The sequence below is a fragment of the Tachysurus vachellii genome, chromosome 26, assembly GCF_030014155.1.
Source record: "Tachysurus vachellii isolate PV-2020 chromosome 26, HZAU_Pvac_v1, whole genome shotgun sequence".
NCBI lineage: Eukaryota > Metazoa > Chordata > Actinopteri > Siluriformes > Bagridae > Tachysurus > Tachysurus vachellii.
Window position 1 is genome coordinate 8533923 of NC_083485.1, and position 19465 is coordinate 8553387.

Here is a 19465-nt window from a genome sequence, read left to right on the forward strand (position 1 = left end):
GGCGACATGAGAAAACAGCCAGACAATCTTACGTAGAGTTTGCCAGGGAGAAAAAAGTGGTGTGCCTCTAGCAAGATAACGACCCTGGAACAGTTACAGGAGTTAATCTTGCTAGAAGACTTTAAGAATCGTGTGCCAGAGAACTTGGTGGTTCATTTGAACGAACAAAAAGTCGCGTATTTGTCTAACGTAGCCGTTTTGGCTGACGAGTTTCTGCTGACACATCGTGCAGTTTTTCCCGCAACGCGACAGTCAAGTTTTGCTCCGAGATCAGTCGATGCGCAGAACTCGTGTAACGCCTTGTGTAATGCGGCCGGTTAGAGCGGAAAACTTTTCCAAGAGTATACGTAAAACTAAATCTGGCAATAATGAGAAACGAGAATGTTTCTATTGTTTGAGTCCTGAACATCTGATTGCAGACTGTCAGTTGTGGAAGCAGAAGAATTTGAAAACTAAAAGTGTAGCACTTTCTCAGTCTTTACCAAAACTAAGCACAGCTGATGTGGAAAGTTATCAGCCATTTACTGTATGTTAGAAGGCATGGTTTCCCTTCTCCCTGATGCCGAGTTTAAGCCAGTTGTTATGCTAAGAGATACTGGATCAGCTCAATCCTTTATTCTTGACCGTTGCTTACCATTTTCTGCTGATACTTACACTGATTTTGATGTATTAGTTCGAGGTATTGAGATGCGCTGTGTTAATGTGCCGCTGCATATGGTTCATGTGGTCAGATCTGGTTAGTGGAGCGTTCAAGCTGGGTGTCCGTAAACTGTTACCTGTGGAAGGTGTAGACTTAATAATAGGAAATGATTTAGCAGGTGGCAAAGTTTTTCCTATGCCAATGGTGACTCAAACCCCGATTGAAAAGGAGCAATCTGATCGTTCTGCTTTGTTTCCTTCAGTATTTCCTGCATGCGTAGTGACCCGTGCACAAGCTCAGAAGTTCAATGATATTGTAAATCTTGCTGATTCCTTTTTAGTTTCTGACTCTACTCCAGTAGAGCGTACACTGTCTGTAGAGCCAGAGCTAAAGCATGATTCCACTTCAGAGCCCAAAATCCCCTTAACAATGAGCAGAGAACAGTTGAGAAAAGCACAACGAGGAGACACAACACTACCTGAGAGTATTAAAGCTGCAGATTTTGGGCAAATGTCTTTGTCAAGAGTGATGTATTTTTGGGACGATGGACTGCTGATGCGCAGATGGAAACCAGATATTGATGATGAGAATTGTCAGGAGGTAAGACAGATAGTTCTACCTGTTGGCTATCGTTTGGATGTGTTAAGATTGACCCATGAACATGTAATGTCCGGTCATTTGGGCATGATGAAGACATTCTATTGAATTTCCAGATACTTCTATTGGCCTGGTGTAAAAGCTGATGTGTCTGCCTTTTGTAAAGCTTGCAAAATTTGTCAACTTGCAGGAAAGCTGAACCAGACAGTTCCAGTTGCTCCGCTTAATCCAATACCTGTCATGAGTGAGCCATTCGAACGACTTGTCATTGACTGTGTTGGCCCGTTGCCGAAGACCAAGGCAGGACATCAGTATTTGGTAACTATTATGTGTGCTGCAACATCATCTTCCTTGAGGCAATTCCTTTACATAACTTGAAAGCCAAAGTGGTTGTGAAAGAGCTGATCAAATTCTGTTCTACTTTTGGCTTGCCTAAGATAATTCAGACAGATCGTGGCACCAATTTTACGTCAATAATGTTTGAACAGATTTTGAAGGAGCTTGGCATAAGTCACCAGTTATCCACTGCTTACCGTCCGGAGTCATAGGGTGTGATTGAGAGGTTCCATCAAAACTCTAAAAACGATGCTGCGGAGTTACTGTGTTGAGACAGGAAAAGACTGGGATGAAGGTCTTCCCTTTCTTCTGTTCGCTGTGAGATAGACAGTGCATGAATCTTTAGGGTTAATCCAGCAGAGCTTGTCTTCGGTCATGCGGTACGAGGACCGTTAGAATTGTTAAGTGAACAACTGTTGGCTGAACATCCGACCCCTATGAGTATTCCTGACTACGTCCAGTCTCTTCGTCAGAGACTGCAACATGCTCGTGAAGTGGCAGCACAACACCTTGTAACAGCACAAAGCAAGATGAAAGTACACTATGATAAGAAGTCTGTTGTCAGATCCTTCCGGCCTGGCGATTCTGTTCTGGCTCTCTTGCCTATCCCTGGTTCTGTGTTCCAGGTGAAATTTACCGGTCCCTACATAGTTAAAAAGAAAGTGAGTGATACAAATTACATCATTGACACACCTGACCGTAGTCCCAAATGCCGTATGTGTCATATTAACATGCTAAAAAGGTATGTGACTACACAGTGTAAAAGTGAAACAAAATGTGACAAAACTGCAAATGATGAAAAGTGAGTTTGAGAGTGTGCCCACTTCAACCGTTGCTATGGTTTCCAGCTACACCATTCCTCCACACGTCTACAGAATTCTGTCATTCTAGGCAATTTGAAGTCTTATCTTGCTCATCCTGGTGAGAGTCAAGCTAATGAACTGACTAACTTGCTGTATGAATTCTCTACTCTGTTTTCAGATGTGCCTGGAAAAACTACAGTTTGTTCCCATGACACTGATGTTGGAGATGTGTTTCCGATCAAACAACATCCTTATCGAGTGAATCCTCAAAAGCGTGATCTAATGAAGGCTGAAGTGGAGTATATGTTGAAGTATGGATTTGCTGTGCCGAGTCAGAGTCCCTGGAGTTCGCCCTGCCTGCTCGTAGCAAAAACTGATTCCACCTATCGTTTCTGCACTGACTTTCGCAAAGTCAACAATGTAACTAAGGCTGATTCCTTCCCGCTTCCTAGGACGGAAGACTGTGTGGACAGGGTGGGTAATGCCAAGTATGTAACAAAGCTGGATCTTCTTAAAGGATACTGGCAGGTGCCTCTGACTCAGCGAGCATCAGAAATATCAGCTTTTGTTACTCCAGACAGTTTTCTGCAATATTCTGTTTTAGCCTTTGGGATGCAAAACGCTCCCGCCACATTCTAGCGTTTAATGAATTCAGTGTAGTCAGATGTGGAGAACTGTGAAGTGTACTTGGACGATGTAGTTATCCATTCGCTTACCTGGACAGAACATTTATCTACCCTCAAAGAGGTACTTCAGTGGTTAGCTGATGCTTCATTGACTCTGAACCTTTGCTAAGTGCGGTTCGCGAAGGGAAAAATCACCTATTTGGGTAAGCTAGTTGGCCAGGGGCTGGTCAAGCCTGTTGAAGCCAAGATTACAGCTATCTTTGAGTACCCTGTTCCTTCTAATAAATGTGAGCTTCGATGGTTCCTAGGAATGTGTAGATACTACCGTGCTTTCTGTCCAAACTTTTCCTCTGTTGTGTCACCACTAACAGATTTGTTAAGCTCTGCAAAAAGGTTTAACTGGATAGCCAGCTGTGAACATGCTTTTAATGCTGCGAAAGATTTGCTCTGTAGTACTCCTATACTCAAGGCCCCTCAGTTTGATGCCCCATTCAAATTGCAAATTGATGCCTCAGCCACAGGAGTGGGTGCGGTCCTGTTGCAGGAGGATCAATTTGGTGTAGAGCATCCTGTCTCTTATTTCTCGAAAAAGTTCTCGAAGTGTCAGCAGAACTATAGTGTTATTGAGAAGGAAGAACTGGCAATGTTGATGGCACTACAGCACTTTGAAGTATACTTGGGTGGTAGTGTAACCCCTATAATAGTGTAGTTTTTCTTGAACACATGTCTAATTTAAATCAACGCCTTATGCGGTGGTCTCTAGCTATTCAAGAATTTAATCTGGATATCCGCTATAAAAAAGGGTCAGACAATATTGTTGTAATATTGTTACAACGACGTTACTGTTGATGTGCAAGTCTGCCTGTGTCAACCTGTGTAGGGAGATGGGTGCCGATTTATTTGGGTTTATAGCCCTTCTATATTTTTCACGTGTTTTTCTTTAGACAGGGAGAGAGTACTGCTGGCTCACTCTGCTGGTGAGTGGGGCAAAACCAGGCATGAACAAGTGCAGACGAGGGAATGGCACCATAATGACAGGCAGTTTTCGCAGGTCAGCTTTGAACTGTCCAGGAAAACAAAGGCAGGTGGTCACACTACTCATGGTGGCAGACACAAGATGGTTGAGATCACCATAAGTAGGAGTTGTGAGCTTTAAAATATTGTCGCTGTTGGGCGGAAACCTCGTATGTCCAAATTTTGTCAATTTCATATTTTTTCACATATCGATGCTATTGGTCAGTCCCCACGTGGGTCTGTTATTTTTACAAGTTATTAACCAATCTAAAGTCTTGAAAATAGCTTGAGCGCAAATCCATTGGACACTTCAACTGTCCACCTCTTCCTCACTCCGCGAGAGAGCTTCGCAGCACATTTCTCCTCAAGAAGAGTCGCTACGAATCAACACATCTTCTGAGGTAAATGTCTTCAAAACACTGGGCTCAAAGAAAAAAATCTTGACCCCCGCTAGTTCTGGTGCTCGTCTGAGGACAGGAATTTAGCGCAAGACAATCCACTGCAACGCGGACTAAACCCTGTGCATTGCAGATAAGGTACGGCGTTTTTTTAATTTCCTGAAAAATAACGGTTTTGGAGATACGAGGATTCCGCCTGACAGCGACGATATGTAAACAAATGTCATAAAGTGCTTCGTTGTCAATTCAATATTTCTCATCAGTGTTCTTCACCAGTTGGTGTACAGACAAAGTGGCATTGTAGGGCTCCACCACAGTGTCTGAGACTTTAGGAGACACTGAAAGTGTTCATGGGTGCGGTCAGAATACTCCTCACGGATCTTACTGATGAGCCTATGCCTGATCCGGTGCTGCCACCCAAGGAGTGAGTAAGCTGAAAGCCCTGTAGGCAGTCAGAGCTTTCAGCCTCCTTATGCACAACATCCAGCACTTAGTCTACCAGCTCAGCACCTTCAGTATGATGGCTCCTGGCACAATTGTTTCCAGCCAAACTCTGTCCTGTGGAAAGCAGTACAATCAGGTTAAAATATGGCTTAAATGTACCCCAATCATGGCATACCACCACCACAGAAAATCTTTAGATATACTTTTGGGAACTTTGACAAACCTTAAGGCCTGAAATAAGTTCTGTATTTTGGTTGTGACCTACATATCTAAAAATTCAGAAATGTCTGAGATATTCAGGTTTTTAATTGTTTTCTCCTTTCTTTTCATTATTTCTCTAGAAATACATTTTTCTAGGTAAAAGTGAACCCTCAGTCAGCATTCTTTATGAGCATAAACAGTCCGAACCGTTTTTGTAGCTGAGCCAAACCAGACAATTATTGATGTGCACAGAACAGACTTTATGACGGCTGAGAAGAACTGTTGTCTCCAGGGGTTACAGCATTGTGAGCTCCCTTAGAAACCCTTTTGCATTTTTGGTAACTAGATAGTCTGTACAGTAAACAGATGATTATTAAGGATATCAGGTTATGCTAAACTAGCATATTTATTGTTATAAGGAGAGGGCATGACTGGACTTGCTCAGAATGTTGTAGGCTTGTTAAATCAAATCCAGGTTCACACTAAGAACTGTCTGCTCGAATGTTTAAAAAGCACACTGTCATCCAATTATTGATTCAAAGCATCTGCTGATTTGTGACTTAAGCTTTTAAGATTTCTTTTCCTGAACCTAAATAAAAAGGTACCATTGGGTCCACCACCTACCTAGGACCTTTCAAATCATCCTGCTTTCTACCAATTTACATATTTTGCTCCAGCCCCACCTTAAAACACATTCGGCATAATTTATAGATGAAAAATACAACATTTGCAGTTACAGAATCTTTAAACTATACCAGTAAACTTTACAACTTACCTTTTGAAGAGTAGGACTCTACTAAATTATTTTGTCTCCACACTGAGACCTTCATTTAAATTCATGAAATTCTCTAAAACACAGAATAATTTTAGCATGTCTATATTTAATAGCATAGTACAATGCCAATCCAAATGACATCCGAGACTTCTAATATTGACAAGATATTGTTTAAAATGTTTTATTCCAGGCTATTTATTAACAACAGAGAAAACTAAATAAACTGAATGAAAATCAAGGACTGCACTTCTAATTTCACAGCCCTTTTACACTTGTTAAAATTTGGGAATACAGAACTACAGTATAAATGTAGCTTTGTTTTTGAATGGTGGATCCTATGAAGAACATTGAATAGCTTCAATAGTGTCAGACACATCTTCATAGTCAGAGTGAGGATAATTGCTATTAAATGCAGGAAAAAGGTATCTATTTATTGGTATAGAAATACAATTCATAATATTACTTTGATCACATTGTCTGACTTGAAAACGATTAAATAAATGTGTATGAGGAAGACCAGATTTATCTGTCAGTTGGGCAAATGAGATAAATCTCCAATACAATGTAGCCATTTGATAGCCAACAGACAATGCAGGTGTGAGCTAAACTAGCACAAAATAGGATTAAGAACAAAAGGATAATATCAGTTGGCACAGCAAGGGTTATTAATGTTATGCAAGATACAGGCAATCAAGATCTTTAGACATTTATCAACTCTACTGCATACAAAATTAATTAAGATGGATTATTAAGATGGATATTTGTGAGCTATGGCTAAATGTTGTCTTTAATATTTGATGGAGATAACCATTCTTCTTTTTTATACTGGAAAGCTTCTCGACTGTCTGAATATTTGACCATTGACTGACTGGTTTGCTGGTGCCAGTATTGTAACTACATAGCCAGTATCACTAAAGGTGTGCAGAGTAGACAGACCTTATACAAGTATAAGCATAACTTATTTGTTGACTGTGTACTGGCTGGCAGCTTTATGTGCAAGGAAGCTCTGGTGGCTGTGTAACCTTCTGGCGCTCTCTCTTGGGAGTTTCGTTCTTTTCTGTTTAGTCTCATCACTTGGAAGTTGCTTACTGTTGCTGAGGATGGCCTCCATGGATAACCTGGAGATTGGTGTGGAGTTAAGCATTAATAGAGTCTGTCAAATGACTTACATAATAAATAGTAACTAGAGTGATAGTTTTTCCCCTTATCACATGCTGACAATATATCATTTTAATTATCATATTACCCATGTTATTTTGAACAAACAGAACCAGGTAAAAAAAAGCTCTTGTTAAGAGAATCTATACCCTCAGTCCTGAATTTTCATCAACCCCTTCTTATCAGATAATCTTATTCCATTATGTTCATCATCTCATAAGTTTTATATATATATACATATATATATATATATATATGTGTGTGTGTGTGTACGTATATATATAAAATGTATTTATTTACTTATTTATTTATTGCGATTTTTATTTCCCTTTAAGGATGTCTTATCCCTACTACCAGTAGTGGCAATCAGAAAAGCAAAAAATGTCAATACTTTTACTTATGTTATCATGGTATTTTCTTTAAATAATCCTTGCATGAAATAAACATATTCTCATATAAATATATGATTTATTTGTGAGAACATTGATTTAATGGCACTTAATTACCAAAAAAATTAATAATTTTTTAATTATTTAAATTATTTAAATAATTTAAATAATTGTAACAAAAGTTACACTTCACTAGCATTTCTATTTTTCTCAGGCAGCAATAGAACACTTTCAATTGACTAAATGTTCCTTGGCTTATATTTCATTAAAATTGTATACCCAGTTTTTATCTGTGATTAAACTTAACTATTTTTAATGGATTCAATATTTTAGATCATTTTGAAAACACTCAGGGATTACAACTAAATTAAAACAACAGCCCCATCTGCTGGATAGAAATACCTAATGCGCTTACTAAATAATTCTGAAATCATGCTACAGGTTACATAACTACATAGTTACACTAGTTAGTCCTCACTTACTCACTCATTTTCTACTGCTTATCCGAACTACCTCGGGTCACGGGGAGCCTGTGCCTATCTCAGGCATCATCATGCAGGCAGGATACTCCCTGGACAGAGTGCCAACCCATCGCAGGGAACACACACACTCTCATTCACTCGCGCAATCACACACTACGGACAATTTTTCCAGAGATGCCAATCAACCTACCATGCATGTCTTTGGACCGGGGGAGGAAACCGGAGTACTCGGAGGAAACCCCCGAGGCACGGGGAGAACATGCAAACTCCACACACACAAGGCAGAGGAGGGAATCGAACCTGGAGGTGTGAGGCGAATGTGCTAACCACTAAGCCACCATGCCCCCCACCTCTGTTATTTAATGTGCCAACAGACTTGTAATAAGGGAGGCCAAGAAACCTTTTTTGATCAGATATTCATAAAGTTTTTTTTACTTATTTTTACAATTTGAACATTTATAATCCTTGAATTCATAAAGAATATATTACTGAGTCACGAATCTATTAGGAATGATTATTACCCAGGATGTACTATTCATAGAATTTTAATTAAGAATCATTGTTTAGCTATATAAGAATTTAAAAGACAACTAGACTCTAAACTGCTGAGTGATTTATTTAACAATAAAAATGAGCACAGAGAGAGCAAAGTTGCCAAAGGTAAACATTTATTAGAAAGTTTGACAGTACAAAGGCTTAGTTGTTAACTGTTACATTTTACATAGAAATTGTGAAAATAAGAACATGTAAAAGATTAACAGGTCTTTATGCCAACTCCTCTTCTGCCTCTTCCTCAAACTCACCCTCTTCTTCAGCTGTGGCATCCTGGTACTGCTGGTACTCAGACACCAGGTCATTCATGTTGCTTTCTGCCTCTGTGAACTCCATCTCATCCATTCCTTCACCTGTGTACCAATGCAGGAAGGCCTTTCTTCTAAACATAGCTGTGAACTGCTCAGAGATGCGTTTGAACAGCTCCTGGATAGCCGTGCTGTTACCAATAAAAGTGGCAGCCATTTTAAGCCCTCTTGGTGGGATGTCGCATACAGCAGTTTTGACATTGTTTGGGATCCACTCTACAAAATAGCTGCTGTTTTTGTTCTGCACATTGAGGATCTGCTCATCAACCTCTTTCATGGACATGCGGCCCCGGAAGATAGCAGCCACAGTCAGATAGCGGCCATGGCGTGGGTCACACGCTGCCATCATATTCTTGGCATCAAACATCTGCTGTGTTAATTCGGGCACAGTGAGTGCACGGTACTGCTGGCTTCCTCTGCTGGTGAGTGGGGCAAAACCAGGCATGAAGAAGTGCAGACGAGGGAATGGTACCATGTTGACAGCCAGTTTTCGCAGGTCAGCGTTGAGCTGTCCAGGGAAACGGAGGCAGGTGGTCACACCACTCATGGTGGCAGACACAAGATGGTTGAGATCACCGTAAGTAGGAGTTGTGAGCTTTAAAGTACGGAAACAAATGTCATAAAGTGCTTCATTGTCAATGCAATATGTCTCATCAGTGTTCTCCACCAGTTGGTGTACAGACAAAGTGGCATTGTAGGGCTCCACCACAGTGTCTGAGACTTTAGGAGATGGCACAACACTGAAAGTGTTCATGATGCGGTCAGGATACTCCTCACGGATCTTACTGATGAGCAGCGTGCCCATGCCTGATCCGGTACCACCACCCAAGGAGTGAGTGAGCTGAAAGCCCTGTAGGCAGTCACAACTTTCAGCCTCCTTACGTACAATATCCAGCACGGAGTCTACCAGCTCAGCACCTTCAGTATAATGGCCCTTGGCCCAATTGTTTCCAGCCCCACTCTGACCTGTGGAAAGAAATATGGCTTAGATGTACCCCAATCATGACATACCACCCCCACCCACCACAGAAAATCTTTAGATATACTTTGACACACCTTAAGATTTGGAATAAGTTATGTACTTTGGCTGTGGAAAAACAAAGTCTGAGAGTCTCTAAAAAGTCTGAGATATTCAGGTTTTTAATTGCTCTTTCCTTTCTTTTTCTTATAAGCATAAACACCCACTATGTGGTCAAGCTACAAATTAATAATTAAAACGTGTCTCTGAGGCACAATACTTTAAGGTGGATATTTTATATCTGTATCCATCCATCCACACATGCATTCAGTTTCAGTTCCAAGCTAAAAAAAAAAACAAAAACATTTAATTAGCACTTTAAAATCAGTGTTTGTAAGGATTGGGTTACTGGATTGGGTCTTGTAATAAAAACTTTGCCCATTTATGGATTTACTCACTTTAGGTCCTACATTTTCGTTGCTCAAATACTCAGTGGGTAATACCAGATCTCTCAATTCCCTTTGGAAACAAATATTTACATTGCTGCATGTGACCCCAGGTTGCCAAAGGGGCATTATGTATTCTGACACAATATTAATTACTGTGAAGTAAGATTTAAATTCAATATATAATACAATGAATTCAATTCAGAGTGAAAAAGCATACAAGTGTGGGTATGGAAATTATTCATCAGAATTTGACAGGCTTACACACACCTACACGTCAGAACTTTGAAATTGCGCAGCAGAGTTGGGGGCAAAATGTGACAAAGGAGATAAGCATATATAAAATATTTCAAATTTCACCCACCAAAGACGAAGTTGTCTGGTCTGAAAACTTGACCAAAAGGACCAGATCTAACAGAGTCCATGGTCCCTGGCTCCAAGTCCACAAGTACAGCCCGAGGGACATACTTTCCACCTGTGGCACCACAGTATATATTTTCATTACGGTCAACCAAGGTACAAATTAAACCATAAACTTATATGACAAATGGTGAGGCTATGAATAGCCGGATTTACCAGTGGCTTCGTTGTAATACACGTTAATCCGCTCCAGCTGCAGGTCGCTGTCACCGTGGTAGGTGCCGGTTGGGTCGATTCCGTGCTCATCACTGATCACCTCCCAAAACTAAAATGACATCAAATTAGATCAGTATTACTCACAATTTACTAAACTTTGTAACGTTATCAAGTCTGAGCAGGAATTGTGCTGGTAATCATACATAGCCTAGAGCAAGCCGGCAACTACAAATAATTTAAACGACATTTAAACAATCATCATTGTTGAGCTACGACTAAACAAACAAACAAATGTTGAGAAAAGTAGCTTGGATAAATAATATATGAGCAACGGTTACTGTTTATCTCCGTTGTTGCTAGGTAACCTAACCGACAACTAATAACGCAGAATTGTAACAATTGTGTAATATTCATGCTTTTACTTACTTTTGCACCAATTTGATTCCCACACTGACCAGCCTGAAGATGAACAATCTCTCTCATTTTGAAAAGCGTTTAAGCAACAGATTTCGTGAAGGTAAACTGTCTAAAACACACCGTCGTTCGTCGACAGCTGCAAAATTCTGAACAGACGCAGCAGTTACGCAGATTTAAAGAACTACAGTACGAACGTCTTCGAACGCTAATGGCTGAACAAAACGTCAATCAACCGCATGGACTTAGAAATAGGGTATGTTGTTTCATGCATGGACTTTGATTGGCCAACAAAGTTTGTGGTGCGTCTCCATTAGTGATGGGCATTCCGATTCGTTTTTGCGAGTCAGATCAGGAACCAAAAAAATGAGCCGACTCTTTCGACTCCTAAATGCCTCGTTGCAATTTTTCCAGTATTTGTGACGGTTCCCGATGACATCTTACTCAACTATCTAATTAACAAAAAGTTTTATACTTAATTAAAAATATGTACTACTAATTTATATAACCGTTTCTAAATTATAAAGATTATATTCATGTTAATCCATACAAACACTAAGTAAACCCACTGTATACTGTTATAGCTGCTCTGCTTTTTTCACTCTTTTTATTTTTTCAAAATAAAGTTTAATTTCCATTTATTTCGATTAACTTCCCTCATGTAGCCTACTCAATTTAAACCCTCAGTTTCAACACTCCTCCCTATTCACAAAAACACTGCTCAGATTAAGGAAATAAATTTCCATAAAGTCATTTAACCGGTCATTGTCTTCAGGAAAAAACAAACTAACTAACTAACTAAATAAATAAATAAATCTAAAGAAAAAATGGAAACAAACATTCGACCGAGTCCCACGAATGAGTCGGTTCTTTTAAATGATTCTGTTATGTGAACATTCAGAGGCGACTCGTTCACGGACTACACGTTACTAATCAGAATCAGAATCAGAAAGAGCTTTATTGCCAAGCATGCCTGCGCATACAAGGAATTCCGCTTCCAGTACATAGAGACAACAATAGACAGACAATAAATATAAGATGGCAATAAAAAATGCACTTATGTAAATACAAACAGACAAAAATTTTGTATTTTTTTCTACTTGTAAAAAATGTTTTTTTGTTGTTTTTTTTCCTGTATTTTTTTTTTAATTAAAAAATAAATCAATTCTATCTATGTACAGTTGTGCTATACATGGCAGAATGGAATAGAATAGAATGAGATGAAGGGATGTACTAGGATGGAGGTGGTAACAAATACAGTACCTGTAAGATTATAGCACATTGTTACTGCATGATGGGGAAACATTTAACTGTTCATGAGGTAGACAGCAGCATGGACCGTTCTCTGTAGCCATCTTGATTTTGATTGACTTGTTTGATTTTGTAGCTTAGCAAAACCATATACTGTAGTTATGTGCACAGAACAGACTCGATGAGGGATGAGTAGAACTGTTTCAGTAGCTCTTTTGGCAGGGTAAACTTCCTCAACTGGATAAGGAAGTGCATCTTTTGTTGGGCCTCATGAACACAAATTTGATTCTAATTTACCTGTAAGCATTAATAGAGTCTGTTAAATGAATTACATGATAAACTAAGTTCAGTGATAGTTTTTCCCCTGATCACATGCTGACAATACATTATTTTAATGGTCATATTAATTGTATTTTTTTTTAGCAAACAGACCCAGGTGAACACTCTTATGAAGTGAATCTGTACCTTCAGTCCTGCATTTTCATCAACCCTTTCTTATCAGATAATCTTATTCTATTTTGTTCATCCTCTCATATGTTATAAATTTCATTTCATTTTTGTGGTTTTCATTTCCCTGTAAGGATTTCTTATCCCTACTACCAATAGATGATAAAAGTTCAAAAAGCGGATGACTTGGATGTGAGGGATCCAGAGTGATTTTCTGAGTCCTTTTCGTCACTCTGGATGTATACAATTCTTGAAAGGTAGGCAGGGGAACATCAATAATCCTTTCAGCAGTCCGAACCGTTCTCTGTAGCCATCTTGATTTTGATTGACTTGTTTGATTTTGTAGCTTAGACAAACCATACAGTTATGTGCAGAGAACAGACTCGATGAGGGATGAGTAGAACTGTTTCAGTAGCTCCTGTGGCAGGGTAAACTTCCGCAACTGGCTAAGGAAGTACATCTTTTGTTGGCCCTTATGAACACAAATTTGATTGTCATTTACCTTTAAGCATTAATAGAGTCTTTTAAATGAATTACATGATAAACTACGTTCAGTGATAGTTTTTCCCCGATCACATGCTGACAATACATTATTTTAATGATCATAGCCGTATGTTATTTTGAGCAAACAGAGCCAGGTGAACCCACTAATGAAATGAATCTGTACCTTCAGTTCTGCATTTTTATCAACACTTTCTTATCAGATAATCATATTCCATTTTGTTCATCTTTTCAAATGTTATAAATTTTATTTAATTTTTGTGTTTTTTATTTCCCTGTAAGGATTTCTTATTCCTACTACCAACAGTGCCCATCAGAAAAAACATAAAAAAGTCAATATTTTTCACTTATGTTATAAAGGTATTTTCTTTAAGTTATCCTTGCATGAACTTTAAATATATGCACATATAAATATGATTTATTTGTACACTGATTTAATGTCAATTACAAAAAACTGAAATAATGATTGTTACACATTACTAGCATTTCTATTTTTTTAGGCACTATGTGCAAACAGGCTGTTGTGAAAAGGGAGGCCAAGAAAGACTGCACAGGATTGTTTGATCAGATATTCAGAGGTTATTTTTAGATTCTTTATTTTACAAGTTGAACATTTATAATCTTTGAATTCATAAAATATATATATATTACTGAGTTATGAATCTACAGTATTAGGAATGATTATTAACCGGGACGTACTATTTATAGAATTTAATTTGAGAAACCTTGTGTAGCTTTCTGAGAACTTAAAAGACAACTAGATTCTAAACTGCTTAATGATTTAGTTAGAAATAAAAATGAGCACAGGGAGAGCAAAGTTGCCAAAGGTATAAATTTATTAGAAAGATGGAAAGTACAAAGGCTCAATTGTTAACTGTTAATTTTTTACATAGAAATTGTGAAAATAAGAATATGTAAAAGATTAACAGATCTTTATGCCAACTCCTCTTCTGCCTCTTCCTCAAACTCACCCTCTTCTTCAGCTGTGGCATCCTGGTACTGCTGGTACTCAGACACCAGGTCATTCATGTTGCTTTCTGCCTCTGTGAACTCCATCTCATCCATTCCTTCTCCTGTGTACCAATGCAGGAAGGCCTTTCTTCTAAACATAGCTGTGAACTGCTCAGAGATGCGTTTGAACAGCTCCTGGATGGCCGTGCTGTTACCAATAAAAGTGGCAGCCATTTTAAGCCCCCTTGGTGGGATGTCGCATACAGCAGTTTTGACATTGTTTGGGATCCACTCTACAAAATAGCTGCTGTTTTTGTTCTGCACATTGAGCATCTGTTCATCGACCTCTTTCATGGACATGCGGCCCCGGAAGATAGCAGCCACAGTCAGATAGCGGCCATGGCGTGGGTCACACGCTGCCATCATATTCTTGGCATCAAACATCTGCTGTGTTAATTCGGGCACAGTGAGTGCACGGTACTGCTGGCTCCCTCTGCTGGTGAGTGGGGCAAAACCAGGCATGAAGAAGTGCAAACGAGGGAAGGGCACCATATTGACAGCCAGTTTTCGCAGGTCAGCATTGAGCTGTCCAGGAAAACGGAGGCAGGTGGTCACACCACTCATGGTGGCAGACACAAGATGGTTGAGATCCCCATAAGTAGGAGTTGTGAGCTTTAAAGTACGGAAACAAATGTCATAAAGGGCTTCGTTGTCAATGCAATATGTCTCATCAGTGTTCTCCACCAGTTGGTGTACAGACAAAGTGGCATTGTAGGGCTCCACCACAGTGTCTGAGACTTTAGGAGATGGCACAACACTGAAAGTGTTCATGATGCGGTCAGGATACTCCTCACGGATCTTACTGATGAGCAGCGTGCCCATGCCTGATCCGGTGCCGCCACCCAAGGAGTGAGTGAGCTGAAAGCCCTGTAGGCAGTCACAGCTTTCAGCCTCCTTACGTACAACATCCAGCACGGAGTCTACCAGCTCAGCACCTTCAGTATAATGGCCCTTGGCCCAGTTGTTTCCAGCCCCACTCTGACCTGTGGAAAGCAGAACAATAAGGCTAAAATATGGCTTAAAATTACCCTAATCATAACATACAACCCCCACAAAAAATCTTTCGATATACCTTTTGGAACTTTGACACACTTGAAAGACTTGAAATAAGTTCTGTACTTTGCTTGTGACTTACATACAATTCTGAGATATTCAGGTTTTTAATTGCTCTTTACTTTTGTTTTCTTAATTCTCTAGAAATGCATTTTGCTACAGTAGGTAAAACTGAACCCTCACTCAACATTCAGTTCCAATAAATATATATACAGTATATATATACAGTATATATATATACTCAGGGTCTGTAAGTAATACAAACTTTGCCCATTTATTGATTTACTCGCTAGGTTAGGTCCTACGTACATCTTGGTTGCGGCTCAAAATATTCAGTGAGTAATACCAGATCTCTCAATTCCCTTTGGAAACAAACATGTGCATTGCTGCATATGACCATGCGTTGCCAAAAGGGGCATTATGTATGTTGTCACAATATTACATTACTGTGATTAAGGATTTAAATTCATTATATAATGGAATGAACTCATTTCAGAGTGAAACAGCATACAAGTGTGAGATGGGTGGGTAAAAAAAATACAACACCCCATTTTAGAAGTACGTTCATGATTAGTTTACTAATCATCATTAGATTAGTTCAATTGTGCAAAATGTGACAAAGGAGATAAGTGTATATAAAATATTTCAAATTTCACCCACCAAAGACGAAGTTGTCTGGTCTGAAAACTTGACCAAAAGGACCAGATCTAACGGAGTCCATGGTCCCTGGCTCCAAGTCCACAAGTACAGCCCGAGGGACATACTTTCCACCTGTGGCACCACAGTATATATTTTCATTACGGTCAACCAAGGTACAAATTAAACCATAAACTTATATGACAAATGGTGAGGCTATGAATAGCCGGATTTACCAGTGGCTTCGTTGTAATACACGTTAATCCGCTCCAGCTGCAGGTCGCTGTCACCGTGGTAGGTGCCGGTTGGGTCGATTCCGTGCTCATCACTGATCACCTCCCAAAACTAAAATGACATCAAATTAGATCAGTATTACTCACAATTTACTAAACTTTGTAACGTTATCAAGTCTGAGCAGGAATTGTGCTGGTAATCATACATAGCCTAGAGCAAGCCGGCAACTACAAATAATTTAAACGACATTTAAACAATCATCATTGTTGAGCTACGACTAAACAAACAAACAGATGTTGAGAAAAGTAGCTTGGATAAATAATATATGAGCAACGGTTACTGTTTATCTCCGTGCTAGGTAACCTAACCGACAACTAATAACGCAGAATTGTAAAAATTGTGTAATATTCATGCTTTTACTTACTTTTGCACCAATTTGATTCCCACACTGACCAGCCTGAAGATGAACAATCTCTCTCATTTTGAAAAGCGTTTAAGCAACAGATTTCGTGAAGGTAAACTGTCTAAAACACCGTCGCTCGTCGACAGCAGCAAAATTCTGAACAGACGCAGCAGTTTTAAAGAACTACAGTACGAACGTCTTCGAACGCTAATGGCTGAACAAAACGTCAATCAACCGCATGGACTTAGAAATAGGGTATGTTGTTTCATGCATGGACTTTGATTGGCCAACAAAGTTTGTGGTCCGTCTCCATTAGTGATGGGCATTCCGATTCGTTTTTGCGAGTCAGATCAGGAACCAAAAAAATGAGCCGACTCTTTCGACTCCTAAATGCCTCGTTGCAATTTTTCCAGTATTTGTGACGATTCCTGATGACATCTTACTCAACTATCTAATTAATAAAAAGTTTATGTTTAATTAAAAAAATATATACTAAATATACTATTTAACTTTTCCTAAAATAACTAGGGCATTTAGTTGTGCTGCTCCTAATTCGGGAAAGTGACTGTCTGACTACTTTTAAATCATTAAATTAAATTTAAACTATTTAATGTCAATAATTGTTGTTGTATTGATGTATTGATTGTATCTTCACCACTCAATTGTACGGTGTCCTTGAGTGCCCTGAAAGGCGCCTTTAAATAAAATGTATTATTATTATTATTATTATTATTATTATTATTATTATAACTAAGTAAAGTTTACTGTTATAGTTGCTTTGCTTTTTTCACTCTTTTTCTTTTTTTTTTAAATAAAGATTCATTTTCATTAATGTCAATTAAGTTCCCTCATGCACTCAATGAGACAGACGAATACAGATGAATATGCTGTGGAAATATAGGTACCTATATATCCACAGCATATTCATCTGTATATGATAATGTTCACACTGTAAATACTGTAATTATACTGTAAATATTGTACATTTTGAACTTGCTTATTGCACTTCTGGTTAGATGCCAAACTGCATTTCGTTGCCTTGTACTTGTATACGTGTAATCACAATAAAGTTGAATCGAATCAAATCTAAACTAAAGAGAAAAAAGAAAAAAACATACGACCGAGTCACTCGAATGAGTCGGTTCTTTAAAACGATTCATTTATGTGAACATTGAGAGGCGACTCGTTCACGAACTACACATTACTAATCGGAATCAGAAAGAGCTTTATTGCCATGTACGCTTGCTCATACAAGGAATTTGTTCAGTACACCGAGACAACAACACACAGACAATAAAAATAAGATTAGAATAATAAAAAAAAAACATATACACATATGTAAATACAAAAAGACAGAAAACATTGAAAGGGAAATTGGAAAAGAAAATAAATTGTATGCACAGTTGTGCTGTAAATAATAGAATAAAATAGAATAAAAAATAGAATAGATGATAAAGGTTCAAAAAGCGGATGACTTGGTTATGAGGGATCCAGAGTGATTTTCTGAGCCCTTTTTCTCTCTCTGGATATATACAGCTCTTGAAGGGTGGGCAGGGGAACATCAATAATCCTTTCAGCAGTCCGGACCGTTCTCTGTAGTCTTCTGATGTTTGAATTTATAGCTAAGCCAAACCAGACAGTTATTGATGTGCACAGAACAGACTCGATGACGGCTAAGTAGAACTGTAGTCTCCAGGGGTTACAGCGTTGTGAGCTCCCTTAGAAACCCTTTTGTGTTTTTGGGAGCTAGATAGTCTGTACAGTAAACAGACGATTATTACGGATATCGAGTTATTCTAAACTAGCATATTAAATGTTATTAGTAAGGAGAGGGCAGGACTGGACTTGCTCAGAATGCTGTACTCAGAACTGTCTCCTGAAATGTTTAAAAAGCACACTGTCATCCAATTATTGATTCAAAGCTATTGATTTGTGATTTAAGCTTTTAAGAGTTCTTTTCCTGAAGGTTGGGTCCACCACCTACCTAGGACCTTTCAAATCATCCTGCTTTCCACCAATTTAAATCTTCTGCTCCAGGCCCACCATAAAACACATTCTGCATGAAAAAATACTACATTTGCAGTTACAGAAACTTTAAAGGAAAACCAGTAAACTTTAGAACTTACTTTTTGAAGTGTGGCTCTTTACTAAATTATTTTCTGCCGGAGACCTTTATTTCAAATCATGAGATGTTTTCAACAGCACAGAATAATTTTAGCATGTCTATATTTAACAGCATAGCACAATGGCAATCCAAACAACATGTTTTGACGAGATATTGTTTAAAATGTTTTATTCCAGTCTTTTTATCAACAACAAGAGAAAACTGAATAAACTGAAACAAAATCAAGGACTGCACTCCTACTGTCACAGCCCTTTTCACTTGTTGAAAAATGGGGATAAAAATCATAAAATTAGCTTGGTTTTTGAGTGGTGGATACTATGATGAACTTTGAATAGTATCAATATATATTTTTATTCAATGTCTGACACGTCTTCAAACCCAGAGTGAGAATAATTGACATTAAATGCAGAAAAAGATATGCGTGAGGATTTTTTTTAATTGATCTATTTATTTGTTTATAAATACAATTTGGAATATAGCTTTGATCATATTGTCTGACTTGAGGATGATAAAAAAAAAAAAAAAATGTGTATGAGGAAGACCAAATTTATCTGTCAGTTGGGCAAATGAGATAAATGTACAGTACAATACAATGTAGCCATTTGTTAGCCAAGAGACAACGCCTTTATTGAAGGCGGAAACAACTGATAGTGGAAAAGTGTGATTTGAATTCCAAAAGACAAGTCA

At 38.6% G+C, this 19465-nt stretch overlaps 2 protein-coding genes and 1 pseudogene across 2 annotated transcripts; all 3 read right to left on the bottom strand.

The window, feature by feature from the left end:
• Positions 1–3928: 3928 nt before the first annotated feature.
• On the bottom strand, positions 3929–6945 carry LOC132841385 (tubulin beta chain-like; annotated as a pseudogene).
• Positions 6946–8573: 1628 nt separating this feature from the next.
• On the bottom strand, positions 8574–11282 carry LOC132840638 (tubulin beta-4B chain-like). Its single transcript, XM_060862437.1, has 4 exons — positions 11130–11282; positions 10704–10812; positions 10492–10602; positions 8574–9689 (listed from the first exon to the last, which is right to left on the bottom strand). The coding sequence occupies exons 1-4, from the start codon at positions 11184–11186 to the stop codon at positions 8629–8631; spliced, it is 1338 nt and encodes a 445-aa protein (XP_060718420.1). The 5' UTR covers positions 11187–11282; the 3' UTR covers positions 8574–8628.
• A 2852-nt stretch (positions 11283–14134) lies between these two features.
• On the bottom strand, positions 14135–16813 carry LOC132840641 (tubulin beta-4B chain). The gene is made up of 4 exons (XM_060862440.1): positions 16675–16813; positions 16253–16361; positions 16041–16151; positions 14135–15310 (listed from the first exon to the last, which is right to left on the bottom strand). The coding sequence occupies exons 1-4, from the start codon at positions 16729–16731 to the stop codon at positions 14250–14252; spliced, it is 1338 nt and encodes a 445-aa protein (XP_060718423.1). The 5' UTR covers positions 16732–16813; the 3' UTR covers positions 14135–14249.
• Positions 16814–19465: the final 2652 nt, after the last annotated feature.

Bases quoted from the DNA above. Each gene is read 5' to 3' on its own strand.
- LOC132840638 (XM_060862437.1), bottom strand. From the start codon at position 11,186: ATGAGAGAGATTGTTCATCTTCAGGCTGGTCAGTGTGGGAATCAAATT. The intron at 10,813-11,129 runs GTAAGTAAAAGC...ATGTCATTTTAG, and splicing joins GGAATCAAATTGGTGCAAAA to TTTTGGGAGGTGATCAGTGA. The intron at 10,603-10,703 runs GTAAATCCGGCT...GTGGTGCCACAG, and splicing joins GTATTACAACGAAGCCACTG to GTGGAAAGTATGTCCCTCGG.
- LOC132840641 (XM_060862440.1), bottom strand. From the start codon at position 16,731: ATGAGAGAGATTGTTCATCTTCAGGCTGGTCAGTGTGGGAATCAAATT. The intron at 16,152-16,252 runs GTAAATCCGGCT...GTGGTGCCACAG, and splicing joins GTATTACAACGAAGCCACTG to GTGGAAAGTATGTCCCTCGG. The intron at 15,311-16,040 runs GTGGGTGAAATT...TGCTTTCCACAG, and splicing joins ACCAGACAACTTCGTCTTTG to GTCAGAGTGGGGCTGGAAAC.